Raw genomic sequence first — 21,404 nt, 5'->3', positions numbered from 1 at the left:
ATTTAATGAATAAAATGAGACCAAAATGACAAAACGCCAATTAGTAGAACTGCAGATATGCAATTTCAGAGATTTAGGCAAGTATAGCGCCCGAAACTACAAAGCACCACTTGCTAGTCATGCTAGACTAGGGAGAAATCACAGGTTTAGGCTGACCGTGATATAGTGTTAGCCAAAGACAGGGATCAGGTTAGTACAACTGAAAAAGTTACTTCTTCAAAGTCCAGTGCGAAGAGTCCAGTTCACAGTGAATAGTACCGTGTGAAACAGGGAGAGAGTCATGGATGGTCAGCACTATAGCGTAAAGAGCAGGCAGGGCATCGCAGACTATCGTCACTGTAGCCCAAAAATCCTGTCGGGGGTCACAGATGGTCGTTGCTGGAGTTTCATGTTGGCGGTCACAGCAGGCTTTTGGTGCTTTAGCACAAAGTGTAGATCTCATGTTGCCTGTTGTCGCTGGTTGTCTCTGTAACATGAAGAGTCACCTTTGCATTGATGGTCATCACGGGTGGCAAGATCTCAGTATTAGCAGACCTGTTCGCATTCACAAAGAACCCAAAACTGCAGGATTTCTCCTTTTCTTTGCAGGAGTTGCTCAACTGATACCAGCCAAGGGCTCAGGACCTGGGGAAGCACATCTTGTGGGATCAGGAACTCACTTTGGCAGAGGCCAGCCGGGCTCTGGCACCTCCAGTTGCAGGCCCTGTTGCAGGTCTAGTCATATCCAGTGCAGCAGGTCAGCTGGTCAGGTGCAGGTAGGCCTCTGGAGCTTGTTGTGTCCCTGTAGTACAGAACAGGAAGGCAGCCACCATACTCTTGCAGTCACTCTGCCTGGGATGAAGGGAGCAGGTCCAGTCTTCCTTCTCAGAAAGCAGAGCAGGCCTCAAGTAGCATGGCAGTCCTTTAGCAGTTCTTTTTCTATAGTGTTTACAGATCCAGAAGTGTACTAAAGAATAGGTTTAAGAGTCCTTTGTTTATACCTGGTGCCAGCTTTGAAGTGTAATATACGTCTGGAGTTTTCCTCCACAGATGGTTCTGGAATTTCCTGCCTCCCTGACCAAGCTACACATGGTCTGGGTTCACAAAGGCTATTGTAAAGTGTTTTGTGTGTGTTCTGAAGCAGCTCCCTTGAAATCCAATTGTGGCTATGCACCGCTCCGCCCTCCCATCCTACTCCCCCTTTGTATTAGTGTCTGGGGGGAATACACAAAGGCCACATGCCAACTACACCTAGTCATGTTATCCAGGATTCAGACTGCAGGCACCAAATGGTTAGGCAAGAATTGTGACTTAAAATCCAACTTTACCAGTACAGAGGATTTTAAATTATAATTGTCTAGATGCCAAACATGACATTCTACCTCTTCTCATACAAACATTATTCCTTATTAAATGTAATGAGGTAACCCATTGTTATCCTATAGGACAGGTAGGCCTCTCAGTAGAGAAATATGAATTTGTGTGTTTTTCACTACCAGGACATTTAAAACTTAAAAGTACATGTCCAACGTTTTAAATACAATGCACTCTGCCCTATGCAATAAAAAAGGGAGTTTTCGGCTTGGCAAAATCTTTTTTTAGCAAGTCAAACTGGCGGTTTAAAACTGTACACAGGATGCAATGGCAGGTCAGAGATGTTATAAAGAGCTACATGTGTGGGTGTCACAATAAGTGCTGCAGACCTCGGTATATTGTATGCCACTTTACCAGGGACTTATAAGTAAATTAAATATGCCAATCAGGTGTAAAACAATTTAATCATGTTTAGGGAGTGAGCCCAAGCACTTTAACGCTGGCCAGCAAGGCTAAAGCACACAAATCCCTAAAGCCAACAAAAATAAATTAGGGAAAACAGGAGCGGAGATGGCAAAATGCTTGGAGGAAGACCACCTGAAGGCTGACAGGTCTAACAATGTAGCTCAAGGTATTAATATTATTATTATGGAATTTTGTAAAGCGCCAAGTTACGCGCCCCGGCGTGTCCCCGCGCTGAGTGAGAAGTATGAAATGGCCAGAAAAGGGAGGTTACATCAGTACTGAGCGAAAGAGGTGAGTTTTAAGAGCTCTTCGGAATTTGGCCTCAGAAGGTTCGTGACGCAGCTCCATCGGAAGCATATTCCAGCTTTTGGCTGCGAGGAGCCTGAAAGATCTGCGCCCCCTTCAAGCTTTATGAATTTTTACAAAAGTAAAAGCAAAAACTGATGTGATAAGCATAGTGACTATTTATGAAAGTGGTCACAGAGGAGATGATGAATAGGATCAATACAAAACGCCAGAGTAGCCATTGTGAGGATTATTTCAGAAAGGTCTAGTATTGCTTGATGCGATTTTTAGGAATGAGTGAGAACCAGAATGGGCCCCCTGATTCCTGTGGATGATCTAATGTCTTTGGTTATCGCACTGCTGTCAGTGGCATAAAATACTAGTGAAAGGTCCAACTTGTCATACAAGGCTTATATTGTTCTTGAGTTCACAAGAGTTCCTATTTCATATCACATAGATTCATTATAGTTCAGTCACATGGTCATATGTCTCAAATTATTACAAAGAAAATATGTATTTTTTGTTTTTATACCCCCTAACATTGAGTCGAGCGCTTGCCATCATGTAAGTTTACTTTTTCTTAGTCTAGGGCAGTTTTGTTTTGCATTATATAGTTGTTTAAGGTCTGATTTCACAAAGAATCATTTAAAAGTCAGAAATCTATGTATTGTGGGTTTAAAAATGAGCATAGATCTGTATTTTGTAGTGCATTTACAACAATCTCTACATCTACCAGCAGAAATCTATGCCAGTCAGAAGTTATCATCCATACTCCTACAATTCTACAGGTCTGCTGGAGTGTCTTTATAACAAATAATCTTCAGCTGTACATATTGCAGACATGCATGTTACCACATGGAACCTTCATTTTATCTCCACCTGGAAAATATTTTCAAGTTTGAGAAATTTCTTCTCCTGATGTACTGGTAAATATGGGAGTATTGGAGTGGGCATTGATGTCCACATTTGTGTGACCACAAAAGCCAAGCACAAGCATCATATGTCTGGGCACAACCAGAATATATTGAGTATGTCCTTAACCACATCGCTGCTGTGGTTATTTTTCCCCTGTGCTGAAAATTGCCAATTTGCTGGTGTCATGACGAGCTCAGCTCGTCATCAGCACAGCTCAACTGTGCCTCATGACGAGCTGAGCTCGTCATGAGCATGGAAGGGGTTAAATGCTTCAATATTCCATCACATGCCTACTGTACCAAAAGCATGTGTAGGCTAAAATACCCAGTGCAGCCTCGCAATGGAGAGGCATATGTTCACGTACCCAGTGCTTGTTGACTTTTGTAGAAATAAGGAATTGCCCCTCACTCAAGTAGCACTTTAAACATCTCTCAGGCCTGTCATTGCAGCACCTTTGTGTATAGTTTAAACTGCCAATTTGATCTGGCAAAATAAACTATTTACCAGGCCCAAACCTTCCTTTTTAATACATAAAGTCACACATAGGGTAGGTCCAGGACAGTCCAAAGGGGTGGATGCAATGTATTTAAAAAGTAGGACATGTACTTTAAGTTTTACATTTTCTCCCTAGGATAACACTGGAGCTGCCTTAATACATTTTATAAGTGCAATTTCCAAATGCAAAGGGGAAGAGATGAGCAATCCATATTTGGTGTCTCTGGAATCCTATTCTAAAATCTTAATTTATTATATAGTCGGACTTTAAATTAGAATTCTGAAAATTCCACTTTTAGAAAGTTGGCATTTCCTTGCCTTAGCCACTTGATGCCTGCAGCTTGTCTCTATGTTTTGGACCTGGCCCTTTTAAGAGGGTTATGCCCAAACGTTTTGCCTCGTCCCTTCTATTTTTCTGAATCTCTTTTTGTTGGCTGTAGGATTTTTGGCACTTTACCACTGCTAATCAGTGCTAAGGTGCATGTGCTCTCTCCTTTGTGTGATTGGTTAATATCTGTTTTGCATAATTAATTTACTGTAAGTCCCTTGTACAGTGGCATCCCACTTACCAAGGGCATGTAAAGTAAATGCTACTAGTGGGCCTGCAGTGATTCTTGTGCCACCCACAGAAGTAGCCTTTCAAACATGTCTCAGGACTGCCAATGCAGGGCCTGTGTGCGTGCATTGACTTGACATGTAAAACTACTTGCTAAGCCTTAAACTCCCCTTTTACTACATATAGGTCACCCATAAGGTAGGCCCTAAATAGCCCTAGGTGCAGGTGATGTGCAAGTAAAATGTGTGTCATGTCCTGGTAGTGATAAACAGCCTTTTTAGGTCTCGCCTGTCGATGCGCATGCGCATCGAGCAAGCGAGACTATAGGGGCTCATCCACTCTTTATCTAACTGCAAGGAATCGTGGCGATTCCTTGCAGTGCCCGTGACTTTTAAGGTCAATGCGCATGCGCATTAAGCTTATGCGCATGCGCATTGACCTTAAAAGTCACGGGCGCGTGCACGTCCGTGTTTGTTTACCCTTGCCTACTCTCTCTCTCCCCTCTCCGCCCCCGTTCCGCCCCCTCCCCCTCCCGCCGTGTCGCATTTCTCCTCCCCCCTCCCCTCGCGCCGTGTCGCATTTCTCCTCCCCCCCTCCCCTCTCTTCCCTCCGTCTTGCTTGTTTCACATTCATCACCTTTGCCTTGATAACGTCAACCTTTTCTCCCAACCATTATACAACTGCCGAGAATCTTTGCCCTGCATCCCACAGTTAACCACCGTCCCCCGGCATCACAATCACTCCCCGGCCCGCACTCCTTCGTGCCCTCACACCCGTCCCCGCTGACTCTTGTTTGGTCTCCATAGTAACCCCGGACGGCGGAAGCACCGCCGTTTGTCACAAAGCTCAGGCCCCGCACAGCCGGGTACACACACACACAGCACCCTTTGAGCACAGCGTAGACACGGACACCCTCAACCAAGCCCTACCCCATCACAACCCCCTTTATCCCCGGAAACAAGGCCGGCATCCCCGCGCCCGGCGGTCCGAGATCCGGTTTCCCAGAGCCCCCTTCGCGGCGTCGCCATGCTGCACTCACCCGCACTCCGGCCACAGGGGCCCCGGCCTCGTCCGTCACCTTGGGGGACATGGAAGCCCAGAGCAGCACCAGCCCCAGGAACGTGCCGATCACCAGCACACTGCGCAGGAGGAAGCCCACCTTCAGCCGCATCGTCCGCTGCCTGCCCTCGGCCCCACTCGCTCCCCCCGGCTCGCAGCCTCGCTCCCTCCTCCGCCCCTCGGCTCTTCCGGATTACAGTCCGCTCCTTCCCCCGGCTCTGCTGCTCCCGGTGCCCGGCCGCTCTGCTGCGCGTCTCCTGCAGCGGTGCTGCCCCCTGCTTGCTCTTCTGCATACGATAAACTTTTCCGTCAGTGTGTGATCCGCGCAGCGCCTTTCTCACCCCAGCCCGGATCTTTCTCGCCCTTCTCTAGGGCAGCACCTCCCCTCCTCCTCCTCCTGGTCCCTCGCAGATCAGGATGTGTTCCAGGAAGTCCCCTTGGGCTGCTCCACGTGGCTGATTTTGCTGTTCCTATGTTGTCACTGTGTTGTCAACCCTATGCGAGACCCCTCCACTAGACTGCCGCTGCGGTTCTGCTCGCCCCCTCCTAAAGCAAACAGATTAAATTGGTTAAGAAGGCGCCGGGTAGGCGCTGGAGGCAAACAAGGCGCTACCTGCCTCCTCGAGAAGAGCCCTGTTGACTGAGCGGCCAGGGCTCAGTGCAAGTCTGTCAGCGCCCGCCGCTCCTCCAGCCCTGCCCTCTCAACTACACGCGGATACGAACACAACCACGCACCCTCCAGCTCGGATTAGCCATAGTTTTAGCTGCTTAATCTCCCAACGTCCCTTCTCTTGTTTAAAGTTTCATCTCATACTGTCCACAACTATAGCTGCTTGCATGTCTGACAGGTGTAACAGTCATTACAGACCTTTTTACAGCAGGTGGTAGACGCTTGGTAACTCCCCACCCACCGTCATTTGAGGTATACGTACAAGTCCCGAATCTTGTCAACATTATGTGACCAAAAAGAGGGGGTTTCATGGTTTAAACTAGCCACTAATTAATATATTGGCGGCATCGCTGGAAATTCTATTACAAGTCCTTTGGCCCAATTAAGATCTTTACAAAACTAAATTTCTTTAACCCGGATCGAACGAATGGTTGTATTGGAGCAGATTAGGCTGCAGAGGTTTCATACTTGCCTCGCTCGACTGGTAGTTTAACTGGTCAGATGTAGAGTAATGTAAGTGATTTAATGAGGAATGTGCAATCGGAGTAATGAAGATTATCAGCAGGGCAACTGGAACTATGCAGCAGGAGAGGACCAAATTATGCTTCAGGGTTGACTAAATTGCAGCAAATAAATAATAATTATGCAGCACATTTTGTGTTGGTATTGATTACCTCATTATTTTGGCATTTTTACACATGTTGACCCTCACTCACCCTCACTCACCCTCACTCACCCTCACTCACCCTCACTCACCCTCACTCACCCTCACTCACCCTCACTCACCCTCACTCACCCTCACTCACCCTCACTCACCCTCAACCCCTCACCCTCACTCACCCTCAACCCCTCACCCTCACTCACCCTCAACCCCTCACCCTCACTCACCCTCACTCACCCTCACTCACCCTCAATCCCTCACTCACCCTCAACCCCTCACCTCACTCACCCTCAACCCCTCACCCTCAACCCCTCACTCACCCTCACCACCTCAGCCTCACCCTCACTCACCCTCACTCACCCTCAACCCCTCACCCTCACTCACCCTCACTCACCCTCAACCCCTCACCCTCACTCACCCTCACTCACCCTCAACCCCTCACCCTCACTCACCCTCACTCACCCTCATGCTAAAGATTTACAAAAAAAACCATAAACAATTCTAAAAGCACTAACTCTAATGCTGCGAGACCTATTGCATTTCTAATGCTTGTTTGTTTTGCACTACTGTGAGACCTACTTCTCTCGTAGGCCAGCATTGGGAATTCCCCTATGGGTGTTTAAGTGGTAATTTCTGATCTGAAAGGAGTAGTGTTGCCATATTTGGTATGTCTACAAACGTAATGATACATTCTGCTTCCTGGTGTGATTGGATTTTTTTATTACTATTTTGTTGTGGAGAGGGGGTCTCAAGGGTACAAGTCTTTACCTATCTGGGTGTGATTTTTGAGGAGAAGGGCTCATGGAAACCACAGGTGTGCGCAAAGTCACTGGCCGTAACTCGTTCAACCTCAGCTTTGCTAAGTTTTGCAAAGGGATTAGGCTCACGACCAATGGAGGCATTATTGAAAGTCTATAAAACTAAATGCCTATCCATAGCCACCTACGGCGCAGCGCTGTGGGGTTACTACTCAACTGGTGACTTGCAGATTGTGGAAAACCAGTTTCTTAGAACCCTATTAAGTGTTCCACAATCCACTCCAGTTTTTTCCTTACACTCAGAGTTAGGTTTAGGTTTTATCACTGACCAGCTTCTCTTGGCACCATTGGTGTGCTGGGCCAAAATCTGGCTGAATAACGATATTAGACTTAACCACACCATTCTTAGGGACTGCAAGGCGCTGGATAATGTCTCAAAGATCCCGTGGTTGGCTTACGTAAAGGGCGCTCTGGGAAGTCTTGGCAGGCCCAACCTTTTCAGCCACCCAAACACAATCTGCAAGGGGGACGTGAAATGGATCAAGGGTAACTTCCTGAGGAGGGCATCGCTAAAGCGGGAGAGTGAGGAGTTGACCAAAGCTAGAGCTAGAGCCAATTTCCTCCTCCTGACTACGCCCTCGATTGAACCTTATCTAATAATCGTAAGCCGCCCATACCATCGACATCTTCTTATTAGATTTAGGTTCAACATTATACAGTACTCCTTAGGAGTCTTCCCTGTATGGGGGGTCCCAGATGAGTCAATTCCATGCAGCTGCGATAACTTTTCAGAGCAGTCCCTTAAACACTTTGTAATGTTTTGTGAACATTTTAAGAAGAGCAGAAAACTGTACTTGGTCCCTATTCTAAGGGAAGCAGGTTTTATGCAAGTATGCCCAGCACTACTTTATTTACAGTTACTAGGTAGTACCAGGATAATCTTCGGGGTTGCTAGCTTTCTGGTCGCAGCTATGCGTACGAAAACCAGGAAGCTATCCCCGAAGGACTTGGAAGGGTGACCTTACTATATTGCAGACTCTGTTAACATTTTTTAATCAATCATTCTTCTTATTATCACATTGCGAATGTATTGTCTTTGTACCAACTTCTAAATTATTGATTGGATTTATATATCATTGGGACTGATTTTTTAATAGTTTTTAACCATATGAATTACATGATATGTAAAAAACTTTTAAAAATTTGTATAAGCTGTATTGTCTTGTTGCTTTTATGATTTTAAGTAATCGAATAAAGCTGGCTTTTGACTTTGACTTTGACTTTTACTATTTTAGAAATGCCACTTTTAAGAAGTCGGCATTTCTCTGTGCTTATAACTCTGTGTGCTTGCAGCCTGACTCCAGTCCATGTCGGGGACTGCTTGACAGCTTTATTTTGTGCATACTTTCCAGACAGCCATCACCCAGAAAGGGTTGGGTGTGATAGGGTTACATCTGCATACTGATAGTCTTCCTAAGCTGGGTAAGAGAGGGGTGCTTAGACTTTACATTTATAAAGACTGTTTCCTGTCCTCACACAAAGGGTTGCTTTACCCCCTACTGATGTCTGGAGCCAGGGCTGGGTTGAAAGGAACTGCTGTGCCTTTCTAAAGGTTTTGTGAAGTCACCCACTACATCAAAGACATTGTGGAGTATAGGTAAAGGGGATCTAATCTCATATTTTTAGGCCACTTGGGGGTCCACAGGAGACTCTGCAACTAAGAGGAGCTACACCACCAAGAGGGACTGCAACGTTGCCACTGCTCTGCTGTGTTGGCCTGCTTCAAGCTGATTGCTGTGTTGCCAGGAGAGACTGTCACTTTGCACTGTGCTCTGCGATGTTGGCCTGCTGCCTCCTGCCTCTGCAGTGAGGGAGGAAGGATTCTACCCTCTACAATCTCTTATCCCCAGGATTCCAAGGGCTTGCTGGCTTGCCTCCAGTTTCCTTCAGAGGACCTCATGTTTTCTTCCGCTTTGTTATCGGTGCAGGAGCATGCCTCGTCACTGTCAGAGGACTCAAGTGCAGTGCTTCAGTTGAGCCCTCCATTCCACTCACAGTATGGGACTGCCTCGTAGGCACTTAGCACTCTAATTTACGGCTATCTGAGGGTAAATATTATCATGTGAACAGGTTGAAAATAGAGTGTTTTTCTTACTTTTTATTTGGTAGAGGGGTGAGTGACGCAGTATGTTATGTGTCTCTTTTTACATTTGATAGTCTTCCATAATGGTAAGTTCAATACGGGTGCTTTGGCGAAGTGCTTTGGCCCTGAAGAATTTGCCTGAATTTCTGCGGCAAAGAAACATGTTGACAATTGAAGAGGTATGCATGAATGGCAACCTATTACACTCAGTAAATAATAAAGGGATTGCTTTAGGAGTGTTTTTTCAATTTTAAATCACGTTTGGTTACATTGTGTGATGTGACCTGTTTCACTTCACTGCAACTGATTCTTACTCTTTTCGTTTGGACTCTTTTTCTTTTGACAAAATGACCACCAATGATGATAAAAGTGGGCACAACTGCTGACTACCAACCAGTTATCCCATTGGTAGTGCGCATGTGAGGAGTCATTTTGTCTTTCTACACTTTTTTACATTGTTTTTCACAGTTTGTGACTGTTGGGTTCACATTAGGCTAACTTGAAAAAGAACCTTTTTGGGGGACTGTCTACTGTAAAAATTGTGATTTTAAAGAAAGGCGGCTATACGTGTTGTGACTACCTTACAAATGAAAAGTAAAAAAGAGAAGTGTATAGAATTTATCAAATGGCAGTACTTCGCACACATTTAATAAAGTTTTGAATTTGATAAAAGGCGCCTCAGAAACATGCTAATCACCCGTGAGCGACTCAAGGCACTGAGTCAGCCGAAGAGCCAGGTCTTGAGGCTCTTCCTGAAGGTGTGCAGAGTGGGGCAGCGTCTGATGATGATCGGGAGCTCGTTTCAGGCCTTTGTCGTGATGTAGGAGAAGGCCCTTCAACCCGCTCTGGTTTTGCGGATGCGCAGGGTCTCTGCGAGGGCGAGGTCGGCGGAGCGGAGATTTCTCTTGGCTGCGTGGAAGGAGACTCTTTCGTTGAGGTATTTGGTTCCGGTGTTGTGATGGGATTTGTAGGTGAGGGTGAGTAGCTTGAAGGTTACTTTCTTCTCGATGGGGAGCCAGTGGAGGTCTCGCAGGTGTTGGGTGATGTGTTCATGCCGTTGGATACCGAGGACAAATCTGTCAGCGGAGTTCTGGATGGTCTGGAGTTTGCGTAGGAGGGATTTGTTGATTTTAACATAAAGGGCATTTCCGTAGTCCAGTCTGTTAGTTATGAGTGTGTGCATGACAGTCTTTCTGGATTTGTGGGGGATCCAGTTGAAGGTATTGCAAAGAGGGTGTTGAAACAGGAGGAAGCAACTGTGTTGATCTGGTGGGTCATGGTGAGGGTGGAGTCGAGTACGATGCTGAGATTCTGGGCGTGGTCCGTGGGGGTCTGAGGTTGCCGAGGGCGGTGGGCCATCAGGTGTTGTCCCAAGCTGAGGGGGTGGGTCTGAGGACAGGGACTTCTGTCTACTCCAAGTTGAGCTTCAGACAGCTGTTGTTCATCCAGGATGCAACATCTTTCATTCCTTCCTGGAAGCTGAGTCTGGTGGCATTGGGTTCTTTCATGAGGGAGAGGATGAGCTGGGTTTCGTTGGCTTAGTATACTATGCTGAGTTCATGCTATCTGACAATGGCGGCGAGGGGGCGCATGTAGATGTAGCATGGGACTGAGCGATGATCCTCGGGGTACTCCGCAGTTGATCTCTGGATTCACAAAGGAAGGGCAGGAGTTCTGCTAGTGAGGAAGGAGCGGAGCCAGTCGAGGGTGGTTCCCTGTATGCCTGCGCCGTTGAGTCTGGCTGTGAGAGTGCAGTGGGAGACCGTGTTGAAAGCTGCAGAGGGGTCTAATAGGATGAGGGCTGCGGTGTGGCCTTGGTCGAGGAGCATGCAGATGTCATCTGCAGTGGCGAGAAGGGTGGTATTAGTGCTGTGGTTGCTTCGGAATTCAGATTGGTACGGGTCGAGGATGGTGTTCTCCTCAATGAAGTTTGTCAGCTGGGCGTTGTTGATTTTCTCAGTGACTTTGGCAGCGAAGGGAAGGAGAGAGATGGAGCAGTAGTTTTTGAGGTCTTTCTAGTCTGCAGAGGGCTTCTTGAGGAGGGGCTTTTAGTTCTCTGCGTTTCCAGTCCTTGGGGAATTTGCCGGATTCGAAGGTGGCGTTGATGGTGTGCCGTAGCTCGGGTGCTATGGCGGCCGCAGCTCTGTGGAACATGTTCAGCAGGCAGGGATCTATGGTGGATTCTGAGTATGTGGTCTTCATGGTCATGGTGGTATCTTCAGTGGTGACTGAGGTCCAAGCAGCCATGGTTGGCTGGCTGTCGTTGCTGGAAGAAGGAGTTGTTTCTGGAGTCTGTTCGCTGAAGTTGTCATAGAGGGCCTTGATTTTAAGATGGAAGTAGCAGCCAAGCTTGTTGCAGAGGTCCTGGAAGGGTGTGAATTCCGTGGCTTCGCTGGGGGATTTGGGGAATTCCTAGATGATGCTAAATAGTTCCTTTAAATTGCCAGAGTTGGCGAGGATTTTGTTCCACATGAAGGTCCTTTTGGTGGATCTGCAGAGTTGGTGGTATTCTGTCATGACGTTCATGTAGGTGGTCTGATCTTCGGTGGTTTTGCTGTCCCTCCACCATTTCTACAGATGTCTGTGGGTGCATCTGGATTCTTGGAGGTCTGTGGAGGTCGGTGGTGAACCAGGTGGACTTCATGGAGCGCTGTCTATCGGGGTTGCGGAGGGGGGCGAGCAACCCCAATAGACAGCGCTGTTGATGATCCACCGGTGGAGTTCTTTGGCTGCAGAGTTGGTGTTGGTCAAGGCGGGGTGGGAATCGTGGTTGAGGGTGGAGTTAAGGTGCTCCTTTGTGATCTTGCTCCAGTTCCTTCATGGTGGGCGTGGTGTGGATTTGTGAGCGGTGGCATTGTTGATAGAGAAGTGTACGTAGTGGTGGTCTGTCCAGGGGAGGTTGGGTGGTGTGGCTGAAGTGGATGTTGTTCTCTCCTGTGAAGATGGCATTGAGGGTGTGTCCTGTCTTGTGGACGGTGGTTGTAATGAGCTGTTTCAGTCCGAGGTTGTCCAGGAGGGTGGCGTAGTTGGGGTCGCTGAGGTTGTCGAGGTGGAAGTTGAGGTTTCCGATGAGTATGTAGTCCATTGAGGAGATGGCGTGGGTCGTGATGAGGTTGACGATGGTAGCGGTAAACGAGGTTCAAGGTCCTGGGGGTCTGTAGGCGAGGGTGCCATGTAGGGTTGTTCTGGGGCTGGTCTGGATCTGGAAATGGAGATGTTCAATGGTGGATGAGCAGTTGCTTGTGCTGGAGGAGGAGAGCCGGAGGGAGCTCTTGTGTGTGATGATGAGTCCTCCTGGATGGTTGGGGCAGTCCTTCCTCTGGCTCTTATATTTGTGGGGGATGGCAGTGGCGTTGTCGGGCACGAAGGTGGCGTTGGTTCTGGTTTCCGTGAAGGTGAAGGTGGCGTCTGGCGAGAGGGTGTCGAGGAGGTCCCTGATCTCCATATTATGTCTGTGCAGGGTGCGCATGTTGAGGAGGATGCACCTCATGGATTTGGGGGTGTTGGTGTCCGGCGAGGGTGCTGCGGCTGTGGGGGTGTGGAGGGTGGTGAAGGATTGCCAACAGTGTCTGCAGGAAAACTGGCCATGGGTGATGTTCGGCTTAGACAGCTGGTAGTTTTTGTTTCTTCCGGGGTTGAGTGTGTGGAGGTCAGCTGAGTTTAAGCGGTGGGTGGTCAGAGAACCAGGGTCCCTGGCACTGGTCGCGGTCTTGTTGTGGATCGGCACAGATGGGCTTGCCTTTGGTGCGCCAGCGGTGCAGCCGCACAGCAGCCACCATTACATAGGGAAGGGGGAGGGAGGTGCAGCTGGGAGATGGGAACCAGCAGAGGGGAGGGCCCGCGAGGGCAGCTGCGGCGGGAAAAAGGGCAGAGAAAACAGGCATGGAGGACACAAACAAAGGCACAGGAATAGTGAAAGAATTAAAAACAAGCAGAATAGACAGAATACAGAATAAAGAAATTACAATTACAGAGGCACAACTAATAAAAAAAGACAGACAAAAGACAGAAAATGGACACAAATACAAGACAGACAACAGCGGACCAGCAGAAGAGCAAGGCTCTTCCACTGGACCACCAGAGATGAGGCGCAGGCAGGAGCCTGCGGGTGGAGGTGGGCCTCGAACACCTACCTTCCTGAAAGGTATATGGGCAGTGGCAGTGGCACAACAGCAGAGCTGATGCAGCGGAGAGTAGTGTCCCTGACTAAGAGGTCAGAGGTCTTGCCTATATACCCTATTTTTGGAGCTAGTTTGTTAGGTTGGAGATGACAGTGCTCCCCAGACAAACAAGAGGGCAAGAACTGCCGGGTACCACCGCAGAATATTATTAGAAGACAAATAACTTTTAATTACTATGCCATGTTTCCCACTGACTGGCACCTTATGTGGCACCACACATCAGTGGATCCGAGCGTAGACAAGCGTTTTTGGAGTTAGCAGGGTGGGTTGCAGCTGGTATAATTCCCAACAGCTAGAAGAGAGTGGGAATAGCCGGGTAATACTGCACCTTCAGCAGCTTGTGGACAACCATTGCATGCCTTTCACTCTTCAAACACAGTACAGCTGGTGTCTTTAGTGGCAATCTGAAACATGGAGTGCTAAAAGATTCACACAAGATAATTACTTCACTGTGGCAGTGCGGTCTTAAAGAATGGGCACGCTGGGCAGCTGCCTGGGGGCCCCACAAGCATGGGGCTCCATGCCGACCGGATTTTAACACTAATTTTTCCTTAAACATTTTTATTACTGTGAGTGGTTATGTAGGCAGGGCCCAGTGCACTGCTTTGCCCAGGGGTCTAGAATGCTGTTAAGACGGCCCTGCACTGTGGACCACCACTCCAGACTTCCCACTCACACATGCATCCCACCCAGCTTCCCTGCTCCTTTCGCACATCCCACAGCCGGACAGTAGCCTAGCTTCAGCAACCTTCTCCTTTATTGTGAACTCTGTCCTCTGCATACTTTCTAAATACGTTCATGGGGCCCGATTCACAAAGGTAAATTTAGACGAAAGTCTAACTTTAAGACTTTCAGTATTCACAAAGGACATTTACTGCTCGTAAATGCCCTTTGTGAATACTGAAAGTATAACTTTACGACTTTCACTGGTAAATGCCCTTTCTGACTACCGAAAGTCAAAAAGTTAGACCCCTAGGTCTTGGCGACCAAGGGGTTGCCTAGACCAACTGGACTTTACTTTAAGTAAATTGACTAGCCTAAATGGACCCTTACAGTCTGACAGGGAAATCATGGTCCCTGTTGCTCATTATATACAAGCCATAGCCCCCTTAGAACAAGTACTGGTTAGGATTATGGCCATTAAAGACTTGTTCAAAAACAGATATGGAGCATGTACCACTGGCCCTTTGCCCACTCCCCTAATAACTAATGGTGGTACAACAGCTTTATCTCCCCAGAATAAGTACCCTTTCATATTAGATAGAGTGTCTATAAGTCCTAACAGCTCTATTGGCTTAACATATAACCCTGCCCCCGATCATGCCGAGCGATGTGTAACTGGTTTGACATCCACCTTGCTTATACCTACAAGGGACAAGGACAGGGAGGAGGAGAGGCTAAGTTTGCCTCCTGAAGCCACACCATTAACAATAATTTTGGCTAATGTTCCAGTCCTTTCCCCTCTGGTAAATGAATCATGGAAGGCTTTGAGAAACAAGGTCCTCTGCTGGTGCAGGACTAAAACCGGACTACCAGAGACCTTGTTTAATGATTTTAAAATGGTGAGAAGCGTATCCTGGGTGGGGAGAATGGGAAAAAATACACTTCCTAGGGATTTTAGTGCTCTTACTTTTAATTCTTTTACCTTGGTTCGCGAGATCTTACACAGAATAGGTTGCGACCAGTTATTGCAAAGAAGAATAAACGTTTTGCCTCTAGGTTTTTTTTACCTCCCCAGGACCCAATCCCACCCGCCTTTACAGCAAGGTCTGTTGTTACTAATAGCCCACAACAGTTCAGTCTACCCTTATATAACAGATTTGATGCCCTCCCATCCCTGGAAGATATAGATTGACTCACCTCTAACGAGGGTCCTGTGGCACAATGCAGGGTAAGAGAAACCAATGAGCCTAGTTTAAAATGGGAACTCAGGGGCAGATTTATGTCGGACTTGCACCTCCGTTGCGTCATGCAACGGCGGCGTAAACGTGGCGCATCCCTGCGACCCATTTACAACGTGATGCATCTAGGCACATGCGTCACGTTGTAAAGCCCTGCGCCACATGTGGGCGTTCCGGCGCAGGGTGGGCGTTCCGAGGCAGGTGCGCCTCGCAAAAGTGGCTGAGTGAAATCTACAAGATTTCACTCAGTCACTTTTAGGCCAATGCTGCATCAAAACCCTGCGCCTGCTTGAAGCAGGCGTAAGGCTTGACGCAGCATTGGACAGATAGGGCACCCCCGAGCCTTGCTGGAGCTGCGTCTCGCTTGCGACGCAACTCCAGCAATGCGCCACTTTTACGGCACAGATGCGTCACGCATCTGTGCCGTTTTTGCCCCATGGTGCGCCGCATTGTAAATGTGGCGCACCATGGGTGGCGGAGCTGCGGCGCACAATAACTGGTGCATCCCAGTTATTGTAAATCTGCCCCTTAGGGATTCAAAAGAGCCCAAAAATATTGTTACAAGTAGCACTGAAGTTCTAGGGGAGACTTCTATTCTTCAACACATGGGGTCATCTGGTGTGCAAACAGGGGTCGGTTAATAATTAGTAATTGGCCCTTGCACACAACCCAGCGACTCCCTCCGCATTATGTCATGGAACGTGGCAGGGATTAAAACAAAATTAACGACGAGGAATTGGTAAAAACAATAGAGGAATGTGCTTTAATTTTAATACAGGAAACCTGGCTTACCGATCCTTTTTATATAAATGGTTATCAAATTGTATGTATTAATGCTAGCCCGTCCAGAATGGGTAGGGCCAAAGAAGGATTAGCGGACTTAATTGAGGTTGTCTCGCCGCTAATACCAAGGAAGGCCAACACTATGTCACTGTTTTATCAACTTTTGCATTTCTTTTCCAAGGGGAAAATGTCTATTGTATTTAATTTTTACAATAACAGTTTGATAGTACAAGAGGTAGCATCATCAAGTCATTAGAAGAGGACCTGGATCACTTCTTGGAGGGTTTAGGGGAGGATCATGTATTGTTTTGGGCAGGCAAGTTTAATTGTAATAAATGTGATATCGAAGCAGGAGAGCCATGTGGTTATTGTGACTATTTTGATGAACGTATCCCCCACTTTGCACATAACCCTTACAGGGAAGCGATTCAAGCAATTAATTATGCAGTTTATAAACACAATCTAGTACTCATGGATCCTACTACACCTGCTGGGGTCACAATGTCATATACGTATGAGGGGGCCAGGTCATCTTCAAATATTGATCATTTTATAGTCTTGGCAAATTGTAGAGATCTGGTGGAAAAACATTTAATCTGCGCAGGTCTTCTTAGTGATCATCACCCAATAATTATGTCCTTGAGGCTTAGCCTGAGACCCAAAGTAAGAGGGAAGGTTGCGGCTCCAAATATTGGGACCCAGGGTTTCAAAGGAGTTTCCATAAGGTGGTCAGGTTTTGACCTACCTCTTTTATGGAGCATCTTGGGTAGAAAACACAGAGAGAATTAGATATATGTTCAGATAGTTCCTCCACAAATTCAGCCGTTATTACGGCTTTTTGTAATATAACTACTTAAATAGCAGGTGATTTAACTACTAAGAAGAGCAAGAATGCTTCTGATTTCAACCCTAGATGGTTCAATCAAGTGTGCTCATGGCTAAATAGGGACCTGAAAAAGGCTGTGAAAGTAAGACCTAGGGATAGCGGAAGGATTACCCTCTTGCGGAAATCCTATAAAAATGCCTTGAAAGAAAGAAAAAGGAGATCTGCGAGGAGGCCTGGAAGAAATTAACTCAGGCCGCTGAAATACATGATGCGGTCCTCTTGTGGAAAACTGTTAAGTATCCATTTTTTAATGATAATGCCTTAGTAAAAATCGATATCGTTGTCCATCCGGAGGACTTTATATCGCATTTTGAGAGTATTTTTAAACCTGATACTGTGAAAGTAAATAAGCACAATAATGGCAGTATTATTTTAGCAGAGCCTGTAGATTCGTCCCCAATAACCCTAGAGGAAATCACATCCGCCTTACAAAATAGAACTAATGGAAAAGGTGCTGGCCCTGTTGGGGTCCCAATTGATGTTTTAAAAGATAACATGGATTTTTGGATCCCAATTTTATTAAAGGTTTTTACTCCTACATTAGGGGGAGTATTGCCTGCATCCTGGGTAGAAAGTGTTATTGTACCAATTTTTAAAAAGGGCAATAGAGGAAAGGCCAATTGCTACCGCCCCATATCCCTTCTGGATTCTACTTCCAAACTAAAGGGGAGAATAATGTTGAAGAGGTTAGAAAAATGGACTAACGAAAATAACATCTTAACTGAGGCCCAGTATGGATTCGGAAGGAGTATTGGGACAGTGGAACAATGTCTGAACCATGAGCTATTGATAAGCATATACACCCTAGCTAAGGAAGGGCTCTTACACCTCTCTTTTGTCGATATTACAAGCGCCTTCGATCTTGTTAATCATGCCAAATTATGGCAGACCCTGATGGCGCTAGGGCCCCCCGATGACATAATTGTTTACCTATCCCACATGTATACCTTTTTAACCTCCAGAGTTTTATTTGGTCCCTCTGGGGAATGTACCGCAGATTTTAAAGTAATGTGCGGTATCCGACAAGGATGCGTATTGGCTCCCCTTTAGTTTTCGTTATATATTAATAACGTAGACGCCTTTTTACAAAGCCAAATATCAGACGCACCAAAAGTCGGGGTGTGTCTAACCCCTGTACTCTTATATGCAGAGAATGCCATCCTGATATCAAGGACAGCAAATGGTCTGCAAAAACTAATTGACAATTTTGCAGTGTATATGTCTGAAAAAGACTTACAGATACATTTAAAAAAAAACTGTTATGACCTGCGGGAGCATTAGGTCTAAGAACAGACAACATCACGTGGGAGGGGTAGTTATAAACAGAGTTGCAACTTTTTCTTACCTGGGTCTGCTATTTAATAGGAGTGGTACCTGGAATACCCATATAGAATTGTCTAACTTGAAATTTTTAAGAACTATTGAGGGGATTTTTAGATTTCCTCAAAAATAGGTAATAAACCTATACGGGAAATCTTAGCTTTATATCAAAGTAAGTGTGTTACAGGAGTTTTCTACGGGCCGCAGTATGGGGAGAGCTAACATTGCTTCCCTTCAAACACAAGAAAATAAATTCCTGAAAAGATTGTTGGCAGTGTCTCTACTGCAAATTACATATTACATAGAGAATTTTCTGTACCTTTTCTTAGTGACTCAATAAATTGGTCAGCTCTCACCTTCTGGCAAGGAATATGGTGCAAAGACGAAACCAAATTCACTAAGGATTCAATTATGGACTGTCTGGCTCTTGACTATAGCAAAAACACTCCCTGGGTGGAGCATATCTATACCCTTTTCAATTTTTTTTAAGATAGATACAGATAGAAAGAACCCTGTAGCTATCTAGGATTGTAGTATAAGAGACCTGAAGCTAAGATACACGAACACCATGGAAAGCGTAAGGGAGGTCGAAGTTAGTCAAATGCATAGCGTTATTTCTTACTGTGAAACTATACCTGCAGGGGGTAAGCAAATGTACTTAATACATATTAGGAATATACAACACAGATTTTATCTAACAAGACTAAGATTAGGCACAAAAGAGAAAAGTGGTGCCATAAACTCCCGAATTGCCCACGTGATGGTAAAACACCCCAATCCACGATGCATTTTATTCTCTTTTGTAGTTTTTATACGGACATACGAAAATAAATGTTAAAACCTCTGTTCTTATCTAATATGTTTTTCCACTACAAACATGCTTTTAATTGTATATGTAGCTTGGGCAATGAAAAAGTTATTAATGCTGTTATCCTTTTTGTTCAATTGGCAATAAGGAGAAGAAAGGCCTATGCACTCCTGGATGCTCTGCAATATGAAAACCCTGATGATTAAATGTAGCCTGCTATATATCTTGTTCTTTTATGTTCAATAGCACTATGCATTTTATTTTATCTGTATGAAATAGGTTATTTCGTAGTTATCCTGTCAGGATTCCACACTTTAACATTTATTTGATATATTAGCTTTTTACATCTTATGCATCCATTGGTCATTCTGATTTATGCATTATATAAAAGTGTATTGTGTTGTGTTATATTGAATGCTCATGAAATATGTTTTTAACTATTTATTGTTTAATTTTGATAATTAACTGCAGTTTGTAACTGTACCCCTCTGATTATTATGCTTTTAAGGTGCTATATTCTCACCGAATAAAGCTGTTTTTGACTTTGACTAACTCTTTCATCCAGGGAGCCAATGCAAAATTCAACCTACGGCTGGTCGGTCCAGCCGGGATCCTGCGCGTCGTTCCACAGACAGTCTTGAATGAGGCCCAGGTCACCATCATCGTGGAAAATTCTGGCGCCATTGACTATGAAAAGTTCCAGCTGCTGACCTTTAAGGTATCTTTCTGCCTTCAACGCCTTGCTTTGCCAGTTGCAACCTTTGCCTTGAAATTATGAAAATGTCTACAATGCATGTGCCTTTTTTCCCCTCTTTCAGTTGTTTTGAACTGTAGCATGGTAACAGGATGCCAGTTTCATCCAAAGCTGCACCTTTTATCTTTTTCTGTGACTAGATGGGGAAAATAAATTAAATTCATGAATATAAGCGTCACGGTACGTTTCAGCTGCCAGATATGTTATCTATACAGAACACTGGCATTTCTTGAAATGTTCAGATTTTGCTGCAGGTTCGTTTGAGGCTTCATCATAAATCCGAAGGCAAATTTTCCGAATATGTTTTACCCCAAACAACACATATATTTTACAAATGATTAATTTATAAAACATGGGCAAAGTGGAGACATTTTTGTGAGGCATGTCAGTACATATTTTTAAGAGATGTGCAGTAAACTACTGCCAGTTGTTCTACAAAGTGTAGCTGTCTGAGATCGAATTAGGTGGAATGCGTCGGTGCTAGGCAGCTTTGGACTGGTGCCAGTGTCACTTTGCATTGCCCCCAGCACCACATAGAGTATAGATAATATTTTTACATGGTTGGTGTAAGGCTATCGAACATAAGTGCAATCTATGTGATGAGCCCCTATTTACATCTGGTGCAGCCAAGACCTTAACGTTGAACAATACACAGAGAGAAATTTGGGTTTGGTCAATGACCCTTAGCTCTTTGCTTGCTCCACCCCGGATAGCTACTGCTACGATATAGTGTCATTCACATCAGCCCAGAGTGCTATTTCTTTCTCACCTTCATGCTGCTCTGTGATTTGATATAACATGTCTCATAAAGTGAAATCTGAGAGAAGTACTAATGCATCTGCAGATGGGAGCATGGCAAGCTGTGAAGGCATATTGTGATTTCCTATAGCTAGGCAGATTTTTCGCAGGGTAGGGGTTAATAACGAGCATTGTGAGCCCAGTTGTGGTTGCCTTGGACTAGTTACTAAAACAGATAGCAAGTAGCAAGTAGCAAGTCGTAGGAAATCAGCACAAAAGCTAGCGCTAAATCACACAGACGTTCAAACAGGTATAGTCTGGATTCACTTCTAAAATGGCCACTGCTGCAACCTACTGAGGGTCTTATTACGACTTTGGCGGTGCGACACTGGTTCTGCCCTGCCGCCACTCCACAAAAAACATATTCAGACCAGGTGCCAGATTGGGTGTTTTCTCCTGTATGGTGACCTTTTTTTGACGTTCTTATGGTGGTGCCTTGAAAATGAGCATCACATTGGGAACGCCAAAAACAGTTCCTGCACGGCATGGACTAAAAAGGCTATGCCATGCAGACACTGGTGTGCATCCACAGGGCGTTAGGCTTCCTTTCCGCCAAGGTTTTCATGGAGGAGGAACCGCCATAAAAACCCTGGCAGAGAGGAAACTCCTAATATGCTTAGTGGGACCACAGCAGTCCCACTTAGCACATTGATACCTCTACAATGCCGCAACA

At 45.8% G+C, this 21,404-nt stretch overlaps 1 protein-coding gene across 1 annotated transcript in view; it reads left to right on the top strand.

Moving 5' to 3' along the window:
• The window catches only part of CDHR1 (cadherin related family member 1), a 553,828-nt gene that overhangs the window by 285,435 nt on the left and 246,989 nt on the right, over positions 1–21,404 (top strand). Inside the window, exon 12 of the mRNA XM_086920154.1 lies at positions 19,745–19,897. Coding sequence (XP_086776280.1) covers positions 19,745–19,897 — 153 coding nt within the window. The remainder of the gene's footprint in view (positions 1–19,744; positions 19,898–21,404) is intronic.

The sequence above is a fragment of the Lissotriton vulgaris genome, chromosome 5, assembly GCF_964263255.1.
Source record: "Lissotriton vulgaris chromosome 5, aLisVul1.2, whole genome shotgun sequence".
Lineage (NCBI taxonomy): Eukaryota > Metazoa > Chordata > Amphibia > Caudata > Salamandridae > Lissotriton > Lissotriton vulgaris.
Note: the sequence above shows the minus strand (reverse complement) of the source record. Positions and strands in the feature narration are given on the sequence as shown.